At 39.0% G+C, this 16,158-nt stretch overlaps 1 protein-coding gene across 1 annotated transcript in view; it reads left to right on the top strand.

Annotated features, from left to right (window-relative positions):
- The window catches only part of ARHGAP10 (Rho GTPase activating protein 10), a gene marked incomplete at its 5' end in the record, with an annotated part of 143,929 nt that overhangs the window by 106,157 nt on the left and 21,614 nt on the right, over positions 1–16,158 (top strand). Inside the window, one exon of the mRNA XM_082281208.1 lies at positions 12,293–12,455. Coding sequence (XP_082137334.1) covers positions 12,293–12,455 — 163 coding nt within the window. The remainder of the gene's footprint in view (positions 1–12,292; positions 12,456–16,158) is intronic.

Below are 16,158 nucleotides of genomic sequence, written 5' to 3'. Positions count from 1 at the left end.
TTTAGGATTGTTATGCAAACCAGGAAATTGTTAGAAAAGCGGAAACAAGTCTTTAGCTATCAGCTGCTCCAGGGAGTTAACAGGCTTCAGAATCCACTGCTTGAATTGGAAATGCAGGGTTCAGGCCAGGTTTCTTTTTAAAAGCACGTTTGCAGTCAAGAAGCTTCTTGGCTGCACACAAAATGTATGCAGCAACCACCCAGAAAGGGCTATAAGATATATGAATATTGATAGCTATAATAGCTGAAGAACACACACTACGTTTGATAAAAATCTTTATTTTGCCTTCTTGTAATTAGTTGTACTGAATTCCGATAGTGCATAGATTTTCCTTCCTTATCCATGGCAATTAGATGATTAAAGCTATTTGCAAACAATTCAAGGATTATATTTACTATCATGAGGGTCTTTGTTTCCTGAAAGACCAAGTTAAGTCACAGATGATACTGTCTGTTTTTCTTTCAACTTCTTTCTTTCAACTTTTATTCTTTCCTCTGTGGTAAGCCAGTTACTAAATTTTCACTCTGAAGTTTTTTGACATCCTAGTGTCTCGATAAGAACTGGACCTAATGGGGAACTCTGAACTACTTTCATATGTGGCCTAGACTCAAAAGTTCTTGTTTCAGCAAAATGCAGATTTGTCTGAGATTTACATTAGGACCATTTCCAGAGTTTTCTAGTCTTCTAAAATGAAGATTTGGGATTTGTTTTTGGTGGTAGGGTTTTTTTGTTTGGTTGGTTTTTGTTTTGTTTTATTTAAATCTGTGGAAATTGCTGTATCTTTCCCCCTCACTATCTGAATGAATTTCAGAGTGAATAGCAGTGCAGGAGCTCCTGTGGTTTAGAGTCTCATCTATGTACAAATGACTTTTCATCATCTCTCTGTCTCTCAATGCAGAGAGGGAAGGACTGTTAGCTAGAGTAAGGAGTTGTTTATCCTGTTCTTCTAAAAATGTCATTGGGTCTTTATTTTCCATTTGGACAGTCAGTATATATCAGAAGAGATCTCTGTTTACATTTTTTCTAGAGGGCAATGCAGATTTAAATTTTTGTTCCCTTACAATTTTATTTATATTTTAGACCTTTCTTGTCTTATAGAAAAATCAACAGGTTTGGGGCTTCTCTTGTTTGTTTGTTGCATTCATTTTTTTTTTCCCAGTGACTTTGAGATTATTAAACTGTTCTGCAGGGCTATTAAAGCAATGTGACAAGAAAAGTCCCCTGTAAGATAGGCAGTGTAATGCAGTCCATCCAGGATGAGCAGATAATCAGCACAAATTTCATAAATCATACCTGGAGTCAAGAAATGGGTCATGCGTGCACTTTGTCCAACTACAGAACAACTTGCTTTCTTAACAAACCAGAATATACGTCTTAAACCACAGGGCCTGCTGATGCTTATTCTATTTGAATACCCTCTAGGTGCCAAAATTTCTCCTTGGTACATATATGGACATAGCACATTCGTGTCAAAGGGGGGCTGCATTGTTCTTTTTGTAGGGCATTTGTATCCTATTCCCCCCACTTTGGAACTCATATGGGTTGTTTGTGATAGCTTGCTGCTGCTGCTATAAACTAAATACTTTATTTATAGTGATTTAGAAAACAGATTCTTCAGCAGAAATCTAAAAGAAATAAAAATTAGAACTGCTACTTAACCCTTCAAAATTGTGCTAATTTATATTGCCCTTTGAAGTATTTAGGGGAGCCATAGTTACGGTATGTTAGTGTTGAATAGGAGTAGCTGGTTATGATTTTTTGTGGAGATTGGAGTGAGACAGCATCTTAATTTGGGTGATAAATTACTTTGCATGAATTACTGTGGCATTCAATTAAATTACTTTATGAGAGTAAAATGTGATATGTGTAAGGCTACATAGCAATATTGCTTCCCTCTGCTCCCTTCCGTCACTTCCTGCCCCAAACACAGAAGTAAAAAAATCATAAACTTCATCTGGAATTACTGAACATAAAACCTGGATGTTAGAGGAAGCCTTGGATTTATAATGAGACTGGTCTTCAGGGCTGGAGCAGCCCAGAACTGTAAGGTTGCAGGTGTGAAACCTGGCCTTGAACTCTTTCTATTTCTGAATCTGCTGCTTGGAAGTGTTTCTGTAACCTGGCACATAGTAGGGGAAATGGAAAGAAAAGCAGCTACACAGGCATATCAAAGAGCCATAAGGCCCTGCAACACTTGCTTACAAAGCTATTGTTAACAGCTGAGCAGAACACAGCTATGCTGTCACAAAATAAGTGCACCAATGTTAGTCATGAGGAGAAGATCAGGATGACTGCTGTTTGCTGTGTGGAATTTCAGACAGTTTGTATTTCATCTTGCTGCAAGAGTAGTTCCTGCAGTTCTGTGTGATCCATCACAGCTTTTTCCACCTGATGGCTCCAAGTAGGATGTGTGCTACAAAGTTAAAAGTCTTTTTGAGCTACTGCCAGTGAAGGTAAAGCTTTTTCTCGTGTAATTGTAGGTCCTGCTTTCCTATCAGAGAGTTGACTTCTGCTTGGAAAGCTTTAGGTCCATAGAAGGTACTTATTTTTTTTGGAGATATGGAATAATTTTGGTCCATACCTCGCATACACAATACACATTGTCTGGCCATTTTATCCCTGTGAGTAATCTACTTGACGGTCTACTTGCTGCACTGTTACCAAAAATCCAATTTGTGTCATGATGTAGTAAACATCTCCTAATTTTTACATCTTTTTGAATGAGGTGTATCAGATCTTCATGGTTGGTGTGAGAATTGCCTTAGTATCATTGCCAGTGCTTGTCTGCTTTCAGTGTAAGAAATCTAGAGGCTGTAGAAATGTTCAAAGTAAACACATCCACGTGTTTACACACATGCATACAACAGGAGTCAGGGGGCAGGGGTAGGGAACTTCAGTAGACTTAAAACTAGAATCTGAGTTTAAAGAAGGAATGGGGAATTTAGGAGAATGGGTCAGTCTTTCCTTGAGGCCAGACATTATTAAAAATCTCTGATCTCCTGTAATAATCCTTCATCTCTTTAATTCTCTACCTTCTGCACACAGACATGCAGGGGCACATAATGCTGTAAGAAGGCCAATTTGGCATGCTGAAAGCCATTAATCCCAGGCATGGAAGTCACTGACGTATCTTTGCTCCATGCCAGCTGTGCCCTGGCCAACCTCTGTTACTAAAAGTAAATTCTCTCACCCGGCACACAAGAGCGTAAGTAGAACAAAGACTTGTAGCTGTTCAGCTCTTCAGTCACCTTCCTATGGATGAGAATGTGCATTTCACTGAATTAGGGGTTTCCTCACATGGGATGCTCTTGCTTCTCTTCACTGCTGACAAGGATAGCAGAGAAGATCTTGCAGGGGAGAGCTGGTGGACTTTCTAGAAGGCTGATATGCAAGTTAGAAAATGTTCCTCTTCTTGTTTTGCTCCCACTCCATCAGTGTTTTTCATTCGGTCACAAAAACATATATTCTTGTTTGCCCCTTAGCTTCTGGAAGCTTTTGTCCTATTTGCTCTTCTTTTTCTCTCTAATTTTCTGTTTTCTTTGCTTGAAAGTTGCACTTAGAGCAAGGTGAATTACATTACTGTTGCTTCTTCCCTTCCCAGCTGTTCTTGCGACTTGCTGAACCAACAGGGAGATTGAAGGTGTTCTTAGGGGAGATCAACATCACCTCGATGTTCAATTGAAACAACTGACAAACCTTCCCCTAAGGGATGCTTATCTTGTTTTCAGTAGCTTTTTTAATAAGCAATAGGTATCCCTCTTGATCCGTTCCTCTACTGGAGGCACTGTCAGGACTAAAGGAGAGAGGTGAACAAAATGAAGAAGGAGGCACAGCCAAGTGTCAGCAGCATAATGAAAATATTTCAGAGTGGCTTTCTTGCGAGAGACCCATCACATACACAATGTGGTAGCTGTTAGTCCTTGTCATTGGCCAAGTTGTGGAATTATTGGTGAAAAACTTAAGAAGTCAGAGGAAGTAATTGCAAGCAAAGCAAGTTAAATAGCAAGAGAAAAGGAGACAACAGCATGATGTTATTTCTGATAGCTCAGGGAAAGAGGTTGTGAACACCTTACCTCTTGGGGGTGGAAGAACCCTTACAGACACATCTTCCAGCTGATTGGTGCCTGAATTGCCAGCAAAATAGAAAAGGAAACATGGAAGAATATTTTCATGTACTTGGAGGTTTTGCTGGTATTTAACAAGTGCTTCTGACTTAGGGAATTTTCAGGCCTGGTGGTTGTACCCCTTTTTGATCTGCTCTGTTTTTTCACAGTTCTCATTCTCATGGATGAGACCAGAGGTCTTCCATTGTATGTTTTAATAAAGGGCTGGATCATAGGTTAATGTTGCCTGGCCTGGTGGAAACCCAACCTCAGTGCTACCAAAAAACTATGAAAGCAGTGGGACAGTCTATTTATCTTACTATTTGTCAAAGTTCTCAGGCAGTAGCTTTTCATCGTTGCATTTTGCAGCCATGAAATTGGTTGGCATCTGGCCAGCCTGGTAAGGCTGGAGATCATGTGTGGTTTCCTGCCAAGCCAGCTCTGGTAAAAATGAGTAATTTTTGAGTTTAGATGCTGCTCTTGTGATCATGGTGTACACAAATCAAAAGAGGAACCCCTCTGCAGGCTTGTATCTGATTTCTGTTGCGCTTCAAAATTTAATTACGTGATATAATTAACATCCCAACGTTGTATCTGTGACTCTGTCTTGAACTGTTTTTCCACAGCTTGAGGAATAAATTGGGATTCTTTACCCATTTTAGCTTGCTCAGCAAAAGGCTACGTGTCTTTGGGATTTTATTGATGTAAAATAATCCAAGCAGTATTTCTTCTGAATTTTGAGAGATGACCTGCAGTAAGGGGGATATTTAATGATACGGGGTAAGTGTATCTGTAGAAAGATGCTTGTTTAAAATTGAACTTTGCATTTTAAAAATGGACAAAAAAATATCAAAAAGGAGGAGACCAGGACAAGATGATGGTCCCCAAATTCCATTTGCCCCTAAGTAATTTGCAGATGAGCACATTTCTTTCCCTTTCCTAGCCCCAACTCAAACATCTTGTGGTCTTTTCAGCTACCGTTCTTGAGTTGCATCATCCAGTCTTGAGGCAAATTCTGTCTAGCAAGGCTTCCTCCTTTTTCTGACGTATCGGAACCACTATGGAGTTGGGAAAAACAGCCTTTCTACAGGAAAACTACTCTGTGCCTAAAGTACACATGCTGCTACATGCACACATTTGAAAAATATATCAAAGTTGGTCTTTATCTAGGGAAAAACTCTAGTAAGCTTGAATAATTGTGTTAATTATTTTGTCTGAGAGAAAAAAGTAGCTGGCTCAGGGATCTGATTCGGGCTGCATGTGTTCTGTGTGACAGCATGAAACTGATGGGGTGTGGGTTGTCTGCTGTCCATTTGCTTTGCTGGCTTTAGGCTGGATGAGTCTATGATGTCTAAATTTATGTAAGAACTGACTCCATACCAGGGCAGTGCTGCGGTGTACAGGATTTGCTACATGCTGGGGATATTAATGGGTACTTTTGGATAATGGAATGTGGTAATACAAATCTATTTTTCTGAGCATTTACAAGAATCTGACCTCCAAAATACCCATTATTCAGGAGCAGTGAAATAACTTGTTTAGTTTTAGCATTCACTATGATTGCTTTTTTAACCAAATAATAGGTCACTATTAACTTTCAGTCAAGGTTTCACCTTGATTTGGAAACATGTTTAAAAAGCACACTTTCTGTGATCTGGAGGTGAGTAATAAACAATTGACCAGTTTTAGTGGCATGACAAATAAAAGTACACAATTTCTTAATTTACTCAGAAACAGATGACTTGGCTTCATTAATTCAGAAAACTTTAAAAAGAAAATTGAAGTAGAAGAAGAATGTCTGAGTTCACCTGGTGTTTGGCGTGATTTACCACAGGATGAGTGGTACTTTAAATAGTGAATAAAGGGTGCAGCCCTGCATCTAAAAAAAAAGGCTTTTCTTGACTGCAGAGTCCTCTGATCACTCTATCACAGAAAAATTTCTCCAATGGAGTTACTTCTAGCTTTCCAGGAACGACTGAATCCTTTCCAGAATAGTTGGTATGTTGTTTCATGGAATCATTTAAAGATTTATTAACTGTGTGAGGCAACTTTGGTTATGATTTTGTATCTGTTTTCTGTAGATGCAGATCTACTAAGCACTTGCTTGATCAAGGATATTTATGATACCAATATTTCTTTTCTATCCCTGATCTATGGGGTTCCTGTTAAAATGAAAGCATAGTACATACCCCCAAAGCTACTTTCTACTTGGTTGAACTTCTGTATTATGGTGAGAAGTTAGCTATTTATGGGGAGCGCATGTTTGTTGTCTCAGAGCGGGATGCAGCTGTGATGCTGATGGGGGAGGATGGGTGGCTGCACAGCAGTGCAGCTGCTGCTTCCCCACCTCGTGATGCACAAAATTTCAGACTTGAAGGTGGCAACAGGGATTTGGCAACATCTTCAGCGTACTCTCCACAGTAATTCTCCCCATCATCCCTTTGTCTATGACTCAGCCTGTTTGTGTTGAAGTCAATAAGATGGATTTTTATCCTCTTATTTTACCATGATTTGCCTATGCAATGACCATTTAAAACATATATGACAGTTCTGTTTGATCTAATCTGTGTATCTCAACACAAACAATCACATATTCCTCATTTACTCCAGAAAAATTCTCTGCCATAAACTGCTTTCATTCTTTGGTTACCCTTAAACTATAGACATTGGTTGTACTGTTGACATTATAGATTAGTCTTGCTTTTAACATTGAAGCGTGTAATTCATCAGTTTACTTAAGCTGAAGTTGGAAGAAAACTCTCTCACTTAAGCAAGCAATTGATAGTGTTAACTCTCTGCTTTTCATGGTTCTCAATACAAATGCTTTTTTCTTATTTAGAATTCTCAGAGTAAAGTAAGGATCTGATTATTGACACTGCTGAAGTATTTCAGGGTTTTTTTTTCAACTTTGGATGCCAATAAAAAATATTCTTAGACTAGCCAGATGGAAAAAGGAGAAAAAAAGGCAGTGGGGAGACATGTCATGCTCAGTTAGGTAGAAGCTGAGTTCAGATTGCTGGTAAGGAGGGTCTGAGAGCCTTTACTATCTGAGGCTCCTCCAGATAAAAGGCAAAAGGAATTGAGGATTTATGTATTTGTTAGAGAACGGCTGGGTGAGGTAGGTCTTAGTCTGTGCAGGTACTTTGTGGGTATCTGTCATTATGAAAAAGGGTGATACAAGGCAGGGAAGGCAGGAAGGATATTTGGGTTAGAAACTGAAGGGTAAGTAGTACCAGCTAGATACATCAGTAAACTGTTAGGATCAGCCTGAGATATTTATTATTTTCTAGATGGTGCTGGTCTGAACGATGAACAGCCATAAAGGCAAAGCAGAGGGTGTCTGTTGCAGAGGTACAGTGAAAGCTCAAAGGCTTGGATGAGTGTTGTGATTAGATCAGTGAAACAAGAAGATAATTTACATGACAGTTTAAAAGGATCCAAGCAGTCAAAAAATTAAAATAGTATGCAAAAGGTGGTGAGAATGTGAAACAAGTTTTTGACTCTCTTGAGAGTAAAATTGGATCTTACACCTATTTGCGTAGGATGGGGACATGAATTGTAGAAGCAGCTTGATGGCAGCTCCAGAAAAATGGCCAAGCTGAGCTCAGAGTCTTCCCACAAATACGACGAAGGAAAGGTGAAGAGTTGATGGCTGGAATGTTGACAGAAATTTGTGAGATGTCATAGAGACTTACTGCTTTTGTACCGAGAACCCTCATGTCCTTCATCTGTTCAGGCACTCTTTGGCACCCAAAAATGAGTATAATAGGACAGAAAAAGGAGGGGGATTGACATTTTTAGAAGGAGAAGGTGAAGGCACCAAGAACACCAAACTGTATGCTCAAGGAATAATATATATGAGCTTTAAAGGAAATCACATCTTGCATGTTTTATAAGGTAAGTGCTCATCAGAATTCAAGGGGTAGGAAAGAAAAATAGGAAGTTTCTGGAGCTCCTCTTAGAAAGGACCTTTCAGTCCAATGTGTCAGTCAGTGTTTTCATAGAAGTTGGAGACCTGACAATGCTGCTCACTGGAGAACAGTGCTGGAGATAAAGAGGAGTGAGAGGAGAGAAACAGTAAAAAATACTAGACTATCAATATTAGGAGCCCCTGACTTCTGAGGTAAAAGGAAACCCATAAAGCTGATTCAGTTCCAGCAATGTCCTTAACACACACTTTAAGAAATAAACCATGTCAAAACTTAAAAGGCAGCTTTCCAGCAGCTTAGCATCTTTACTGGTTCTACAGAGCAAAATATAGGAAGAGGGCAGGGGGTTGGGAAAAGAGGAAATAGCTAGAAGTAAATGTGTGTTACGAGTTTTGAAGAAGAATCAAAAAGAACTTAGTTACGATAATCAATGTGTGTTCAACCAGAAATGCTCACAGGTAGGCCTGTTGCTTGGTGAATATTTTGAATAATGCAAAGTCACCTAACTTGTCTGAAAAAAGGTCTCTAGTCATGGGGTTGTATAGCTTGGCAATGTTAATTTTTAAAACATCTTGTAGCTTGGTGAAGAAGTTTGAAGCAACTGGAGGGATGCTAATGGAGTAGCAGTATTTAGAAAGGTAAATACAAATCTTTGACGATATATTTGCACATGGGACAAAGCAGAATTGCAAATAATGACAGGCAGTAGGAGTTGTGGTTGTGTGCTAAGCTGCAGCCATGCAAACAAAATAAACCTGGTTGTATTGAGAAACAAGTGTACAGATTTTAGAGGGAAAATGTAGCCCAAAGTTACAGAATGGAGCACATCCTTAGAAACAATGACTCTGCTAAGTCTGTTGGTCACAGAGGGCAATCAGCTCATCATAATATTAATTTAAAGCCATGGCAAAAACAAGTGCCAGCCCTGGATGTGCAAACGGGATTGATGAGTAGGAGTAAGCAGTGGAATTAATGCTTAGTGTCGTCCTGTGGAACCACAACAAAACCCCATAGAATCACATCTGATGTAGCCTTTTCAGAGAGAACACTGGGAAATTTTAACAGCTTTATCAAATAGATGCGTGATTCCACAGCTGCAGAAGTAAGAGATTCAGTGTTAAACTTCAAAAGGAGATCATTGAAATACTGTCACACAGCACAGAAACCTGATAGGAGAGGTAATATAATAATTAGTAGTGCATATTACATGGGTCATGCCTGAAAGTAAGGCCTAACAAAATGAAGGTACATGCATTGATTGGCAAGTATGTTAATTAGTAACCAATTGATTCTTCATTCCCTTTATCATCTACTGATGTTTTCAGACAATGACTATTTGGACGATGTAGTTTGACCCCAATGTGAGATGGGCATTAATCAAAAGCAGTTTATGAAGCTGAATAAAGAGATAATGAGGCACAGTTCTATGGCCTCTGCCATGTACAGGAATTACTATAATTTCTGACGTTAGCAGAACTTTTGGCACTGACATAGAGGGTGAGATCTTTGTGCTCTTGAAATCATAGCAATGACCCTATATTTTGAAGACTTAGGTTTGGAGCATATATTGTTTTTAGTCATGAAAATGTGCTAGGTGGTCTTAGTCATCTGTGTTTGCAGTTACACAGACTTGCCTCTTCCTGAATAAAAATATTGTTTTACTTTACAAAAGAAGATAATTGAAGACATCAGAAATGTAAAGTGTCTTTGAACATGTTTTTAGAGGGTTTTTACGTAGTCCCATAGAATTTAGCATGCGTTTTCCTGTTCAAATATCTAAATTTTTTTTTAGTGTTAAAAAACCCAATCTTAGTTTTGCAAGTGCCATGCAGTACAGACTGTGAGAAAACACTGGCTCAGGAAGGAAGAAGTAAAACTCGAGGAAAGATTTAACACACAGTTTAATTTATGATAATGTCAAGCATAATTGCCTGTATACTACAGTCTCCACTGTTGACTCTGCTGTGCGTGACTGAAGTGTTTAGTGGCTTTGATTTTTTTGTTTTATGGGTTTTTTTTACTTCTTCTATGTGTACTGAGGAACAATTCAACAGAATATCCTCTGCTTTCTATGGGGGGGTGCTGTGAATTGGTTGTATTTGTACTATTAAAAAACTAGATTAATATCCATTTTGACTGTGTTTTAGTAATGCTAAGTGAATGGTTGAGGTAAATATGGCCTTCTGATACAGTGTATGTAGTTTGATAATCTAGGTTGTGCTACTAGTACTGCTTTGAAAAGAAATTGTGATGGATTAAAAGGACTTAAGTCTAGTTCTAAGGAATTTATGAAGTAAGGTTGCAATACCACTGTCTGATCTCCCAGATGTTTATCACTGTGACACATACATCTGCAAATGAGATGTAATTATTTAGTTTTTACCTGACACTCCTGTGATTCTCATGTTATGTAAATGTTAGGCAGCAGCACCGTGGCCTTGGTGCAGTAGGGAGGTGCCAGGTGAGCAGGATTGGGCCACAGTGCAAGTGACTCACTTTCCTAGGTTAATGTTTTCCCCCTCAAAGCATATCACACTTTGGTACTATGGGCTAATTTAGATCCTTAAATTAGCAGCTGCTTGGGGAGAAATTTCCAGATGATCACTTTTATCATTTCACTGTTTTTCATTGTATGTCATTTTACTCTCTAGGGAGGTTGTTCTCTGAGAGCTGCTGGGAGGGGGGGAGGACGAGAGGGCTGGGGAAGCAGCTTAGGGCTTTGCTAACTTCAAGCTTTTGTAGCAGAAGGAATTGAGCTGGCTGAGGCTGTAACAGGGTTGTGAGAAGGATTTTATCCAGTGAGGGGGGCTTTTCATTGTCCACATTTTTTTGTTTTGGTGTTGCACTTTTAGTTAATTAGGAAAAAAAATAATAAATGAAAGAAATCATTGCAACAGTACTGCTTAGCTTGATGGAGTAGAAGTAAGCTCAGTTGTTCCCTGAGCAGATGTTAATTCATTTAGACTTAGAAAGTAATGTTGTACAGGACTTCATCTTGTATATTACTGTATATAGGAGATACAGCTTGTCAAGCAAGCATAATATTTTAACAGCTTTTGATTATATTATTTTTATGCTGTGTTAGGACTTTGTTGTTAATTTTTTTTACCAAAAAACTTTTGGTTCCAAAAGAGCAGAACTCTCTAACAAAGACTAGGGGGGCAGTGGTATCTAATCCACTCTAGACTTTTCTGGTGGTGTTATTTGGCAGGCCTGTGGGTTATGTTCATGAGTGCTACTGGGAGTAGGGTGGACAGAGGAAAGGATGCTGGGAGCCTTGTAAAGGGTGGCTGGAATTGATCTTTATTACTGTTAAATATTAATATATTGAAAGCAGCTACAGGCCCCATTTGAGACTGCTGGCTTAGCTGTGCTGGATACTTCAATGTTTGCAAACTTCCTCATTTCACGCACCTCCTTTAGAATTTATGAAATGTACAGCAGATGTTTAAAAAAGTAAAGATTGAAAGGGAAAAGCTATGTGGGTGAAGGTTAGCTTTTCAGTGAAGAACGTGCTGTTTGTCTTGATGTGTCAGCACGGTTTGCAGTGACTGCTCTGACACACTGGTAACTTTATCTTACTGTCCTTGGGATAGGAATGGTATTCCTTTAATGTTTTCCTAATCAATCATATCTGAATACATTGCCTCTCGAGTGATATCCTAAGAGTAGCCTATGGAAACAAATAGTAGCTCAGAATACAATGAACTCTCTTGAAAGTAACACCATTAAAAAAGAGTAATAAAAGTAACATTCTTGGGTATTGTGTGTTTGTTAGAGATCTCTTGCTTATTCTGACCTTTCTAAATGTCATTGTTTCATGTTTGGGAAGACTGTGCTTATTGTATTTGAGAGCAATCATTTCCTCAAATGTGTGTTAAATTATCTTTAGAGACTGTGTTTTCAGGAAGACATTGCAAATGTGCATATCCTAAACTATTTTCTTATATGCAGTGATGCCTTTGTCTAAAAATATCTCCCCAAAATTTAGCATTTCATTCACATAAAACACATACTGAAAAAAGGGGATTGGGAATATGTTGTATGTGAAGAAAGCCTGGAGAGAACACTGGGGGAAACTGTGCAGTGATACCTTTTGGGGAAATACTGGGAGATTGCTTGTCCTCCAAAATACCTTGTGGAGATGGGACAGTAAGGTTTCTTCTCTTACATATTTCAGGACATTATCTCCAAGGTAGATTCTTTTGCTTTATGAGATGATTCCTTGAGTATCCTTCTGACTCATGCTCTCTTTTCTAGCTGACAGTCACAGCTCTCCCAGAGAAGACACTCCAACTGGGAGCATGGATTCTCTTTCTTCCCAGTCTCCAACACCTGCCTTCTCCAGCAGCCCCCCTGGGCTCTTGGATGGAAATCCCCTTATCATGGACAGCGGAGATCTTGCGGGCTGGACAGCACATCTGTAAGTAACTAAATATGAAGTGAGGATGCTTCCACTAGTATGATTGTGAAACACATTTCCCTTTTCAGATTGGTGAGGAGTGATTTTTACAAATTGCATATGACTGTGTTTGTTTTCTTCTGCTACAAAAACATGAGTTTGTATGTTGTGGTGGAGCTTAGAGCCCGCTTGAATGCTTGCAGGAAAGAAATGTTCTTGTTCTATTGAAACCTAGTTCATTTTTTGGTAACCTGTATAAAATTTTAAATGGTTTTAATTTTTTTTTTTAATTTAAGCAGTGAAGATATAAGTTATTCTCTATATGATGTATTACCCTAGCTGTATTTCAAGAAAGCATTAAACTGCACTTAGATGCCATATTATTAAGATTTGGGGCCCAATTTTGGGTTTGGAGATGCCATATTATTAAGATTTGGGGCCCAATTTTGGGTTTGGATAAACACACTGCAATGAGTGTGTGCTCAGATGCTGTTGTCTAAGAACATTATCATTTTTAATCTCTTCCTAACAAATTCAATGCCTGGTTTCCAATGGAAGTGCAGTCTGTCACTTTCAGTAGATGCTGTAAATATTCAGTTTTTGAGCATGACTTAAATTTAGCAGAAATTGACATTGAAATGTTAGTCCTATCTCTCTAGTATGTATTCAGGTTTGATACACAAAAAGCTGACCATAACTTGTTTTTAAATCAGATTTGAACTTGAATTCTCTGGTTTGCTGTTCATTCAGACTTTAACAGCTATCAAGACAAAGTTTTCCAGCCTTTAGTGCCAAGAAGAGTGGAAGGAGCAGGTCTGGAGAAAAGATCTGTTACAAGTATTTTCCATAATGGCATTCTGAGTAGCCTGCTCTGGTGATTAAACAAGTGTAAAATATATGTGCAGGTGTATGTAACACATGAAAATATATAGATAGTCATAGAATAATTGATAATAATTAACTGCTGACTTGAGAGTTTATTAACTAGAATAATTTTTTTCTCTCATATGTATTGAAAGAATTCCAGATTTATAGTATTTTCTGTAAATGCTGTTTCTTCAGTAGAGATCTCAAGTTACTCTTCCCTTATCCTCTTGTACTATCCTCTAGAAGTGGGTAGAATTAGCAGTAAGTTGTACTTCCCAAAGAGAGGTGCATGTGTGGAAAAGATGTTGTAGCTGGTATAAAATCAGTGAAAGCTAATTAAGGAACACAGGGTTAGCAGAACATTGATAATGCCACTTCAGAGAATAAAAGGAGTGTTGGGTTTTATCCAGAGTTTGGGAACTTCAGGTGTTTGAAGGAATATTGCATCTTTATTTGCGTTTGTTAATTTTCATCAAAAATTATATTGCACTGCTGTTTTGGAAACCTGACTTGGTGGCTTGAGGTTTTCTGTTCCACTGGAAACAGTACTTAGAGTTCCCTTTGGAAGGGAAGAAAATAAAGGTGCATGGTATGTGCATTTAGATTATTTGTCAAAAGTAATTTCTTTCTTCCACTTGCCTGTCTGTGAAGTTTGCTTAAGAGCTACGTCTGAAACAAGCCTGGACAGTGACAGAGTAGTCTGTGTATGCTACATTCTTTCCTCTACTTTCTCACCCTAAGTTGGCTTCTCTTCCCCTCCTAGTTTGGATGACTCAGGGGACCCTGCCTTAACAAATAAAACCCAAACCAAAACGCAGAGCGGCCCCAGTGTAGTAATGGCAGAACTTACCTCTGGTAGCTCTCACAGCTCCAGGAAATGCAGCACTGGCTGTTGGTTGTAGACTATGCTCATAAACTGGACCAATCCTTAGAACTGGGTGAAGAACAATCCTTTCTGTTTGTGCAGGATTTCAAAATGTTTTGTATTTTGAGCCAAACTGGGACAAAATCAATTCTTAAACCCTCAGAATCGTCTCTCAAATGGTATTGCAGGTGTTCACTGAGCTACAACAAATGCCATACTGAGTCTAGGGGAGATGGAATTATACCAGAGGATCCGGTTTCTCAAGTTTCTGCTGATGTTTGTAATACATGGGTGTTACTTGTAGGAGATCGATCACTCTGGAGTTATGCAGTCAACAAGGTGATGGTGACTTCTTTGTGGCAGAAGAGTTGCTTGCAGTGTTTCCCGGGGAGGGGATGTTGCATTGTGGGTCAAGATGTGTCAGATATTCCAAGAGCTGGTTTATACCAGTAGTTTGCTTGAAGCAAGAGTACATGATGGGTAACAAGAATACTTTTTGTGTAATTTGTTTTCAAAAAAGAAGCTTGTTTTTTCCAGAATGATAGCTGTTGTCACCATGATGTTTCCTGGCAGAGATTTTTGTGATTTCCTTGTCCCACCTTCCAAAACAAAAGGAGCTCCTGCTTCCAGCATGGTGAGGTGAGCACCAAATGGAGGCAAATACACCCTCACCTCCTGATGGGCTCTAGGAGGGGCTTCATGGCCAGAGTGGTGAAAGAAGCTGAGAGAGCAAGAGCTTTGCCACCAATCTGAAATATCTCACAAAGCCCCAACTGCTCAATTGTCATGTCAGTATGTAAAGATGTGCTGTGCATACGGTGTAACTCGAAGGTGATGTTTCACATATGTACCATTTTGAAGCCCCGTTAAGCTGTTGGTTTTCATGTCTGTGAGTGTGTGTCTGCCTGATGCTAGATTTTCTCTGAAAGATCTGTGTGGATCAGACATATGTGTTGTCATGTGCTGCTGTAGGGGTGAGTAGAGACTTGGGTGATGCTTGGCAGGGGTGGTTCTCAGTGGAGACCTGAGTTTGCTGCTTTAAGACTATCATGCACCCTAAACTTTTTTTAACCTTTTTCTTGAAGTTATTTTTATCTTCGCACTTCCATCTAGAGCCAAATACTAAAAATAAATATGTTTTATTTTTACATACATTCTATGGTAGAACATAGCTTTTTTTTTTTTTTCCCCTGTCAATCACAAAGTTAGAGTAGTTTTTGTAGACACAGGATTCAAACTCCAAATAGCCTAGGATGGGCAAATTACCACTTCTACTCGATGGAGCACTGTGTCATAAGCATGTACTCTTTGAAAATACCTTCTCTCCAAGGATACTTTGCGCAAGGTGATCTCAAACATAAACTCATAATTAGAGTTTTGAGCTAGGTAAAGGATTGGTCTCCACTAGTATGGACATTTTTTCCCCTTAAGGTAGAGCAGCAACAGCAGTCTCAGTTTAATGCTAACCACAGATTTGCATTCTTCCTTTTTTCCTCTCTGATTTAAGTGTCCATACAGACTGTCCTACAGAGTTTCTGGTTTTTCTATTGCATTTGCCCAAAAAGTAAATAGGTCTGCCACATCTCTTCTTCAAGAGGCTTCATAGCTTTTTGCTGGAGGATGTGGCCCTGACATTACTTTCAGTGCCTTCCTGATTGGCACTGGAAAATATGCAGCTTAATCACTCAGATTTTTATTCCTGTGGTGTATGAAACTCAAATTTTTAATAGTTCAAAATGTGTAGTTTCCTAAGAGTTCAGGATTTCAGATACTAAGAGGCTGGATAGCCTTTCTAAGCTAGTCACCAAACTGTTTTGATAATAGTGGTGGTCTTGGGTTTACAAACATGGATTAGAAGGGGTTATGGGTGGCTCTTAAACGGCATTTGAACTGTGGAGCAATAGTCAGTCTTCCCTTTTACCTGCAGTTGAAAGTTAGTGGCACAAAGTTTGACTTTCACCCTATTGCACTATGGCTTTCACATGCAAAAGA

This window comes from Coloeus monedula (genome assembly GCF_965178545.1).
Source record: "Coloeus monedula genome assembly, chromosome: 5".
Taxonomy (NCBI): domain Eukaryota; kingdom Metazoa; phylum Chordata; class Aves; order Passeriformes; family Corvidae; genus Coloeus; species Coloeus monedula.
The sequence above is the reverse complement of the archived record's forward strand: the minus strand, read 5'-3'. Positions and strand labels throughout refer to the sequence as shown.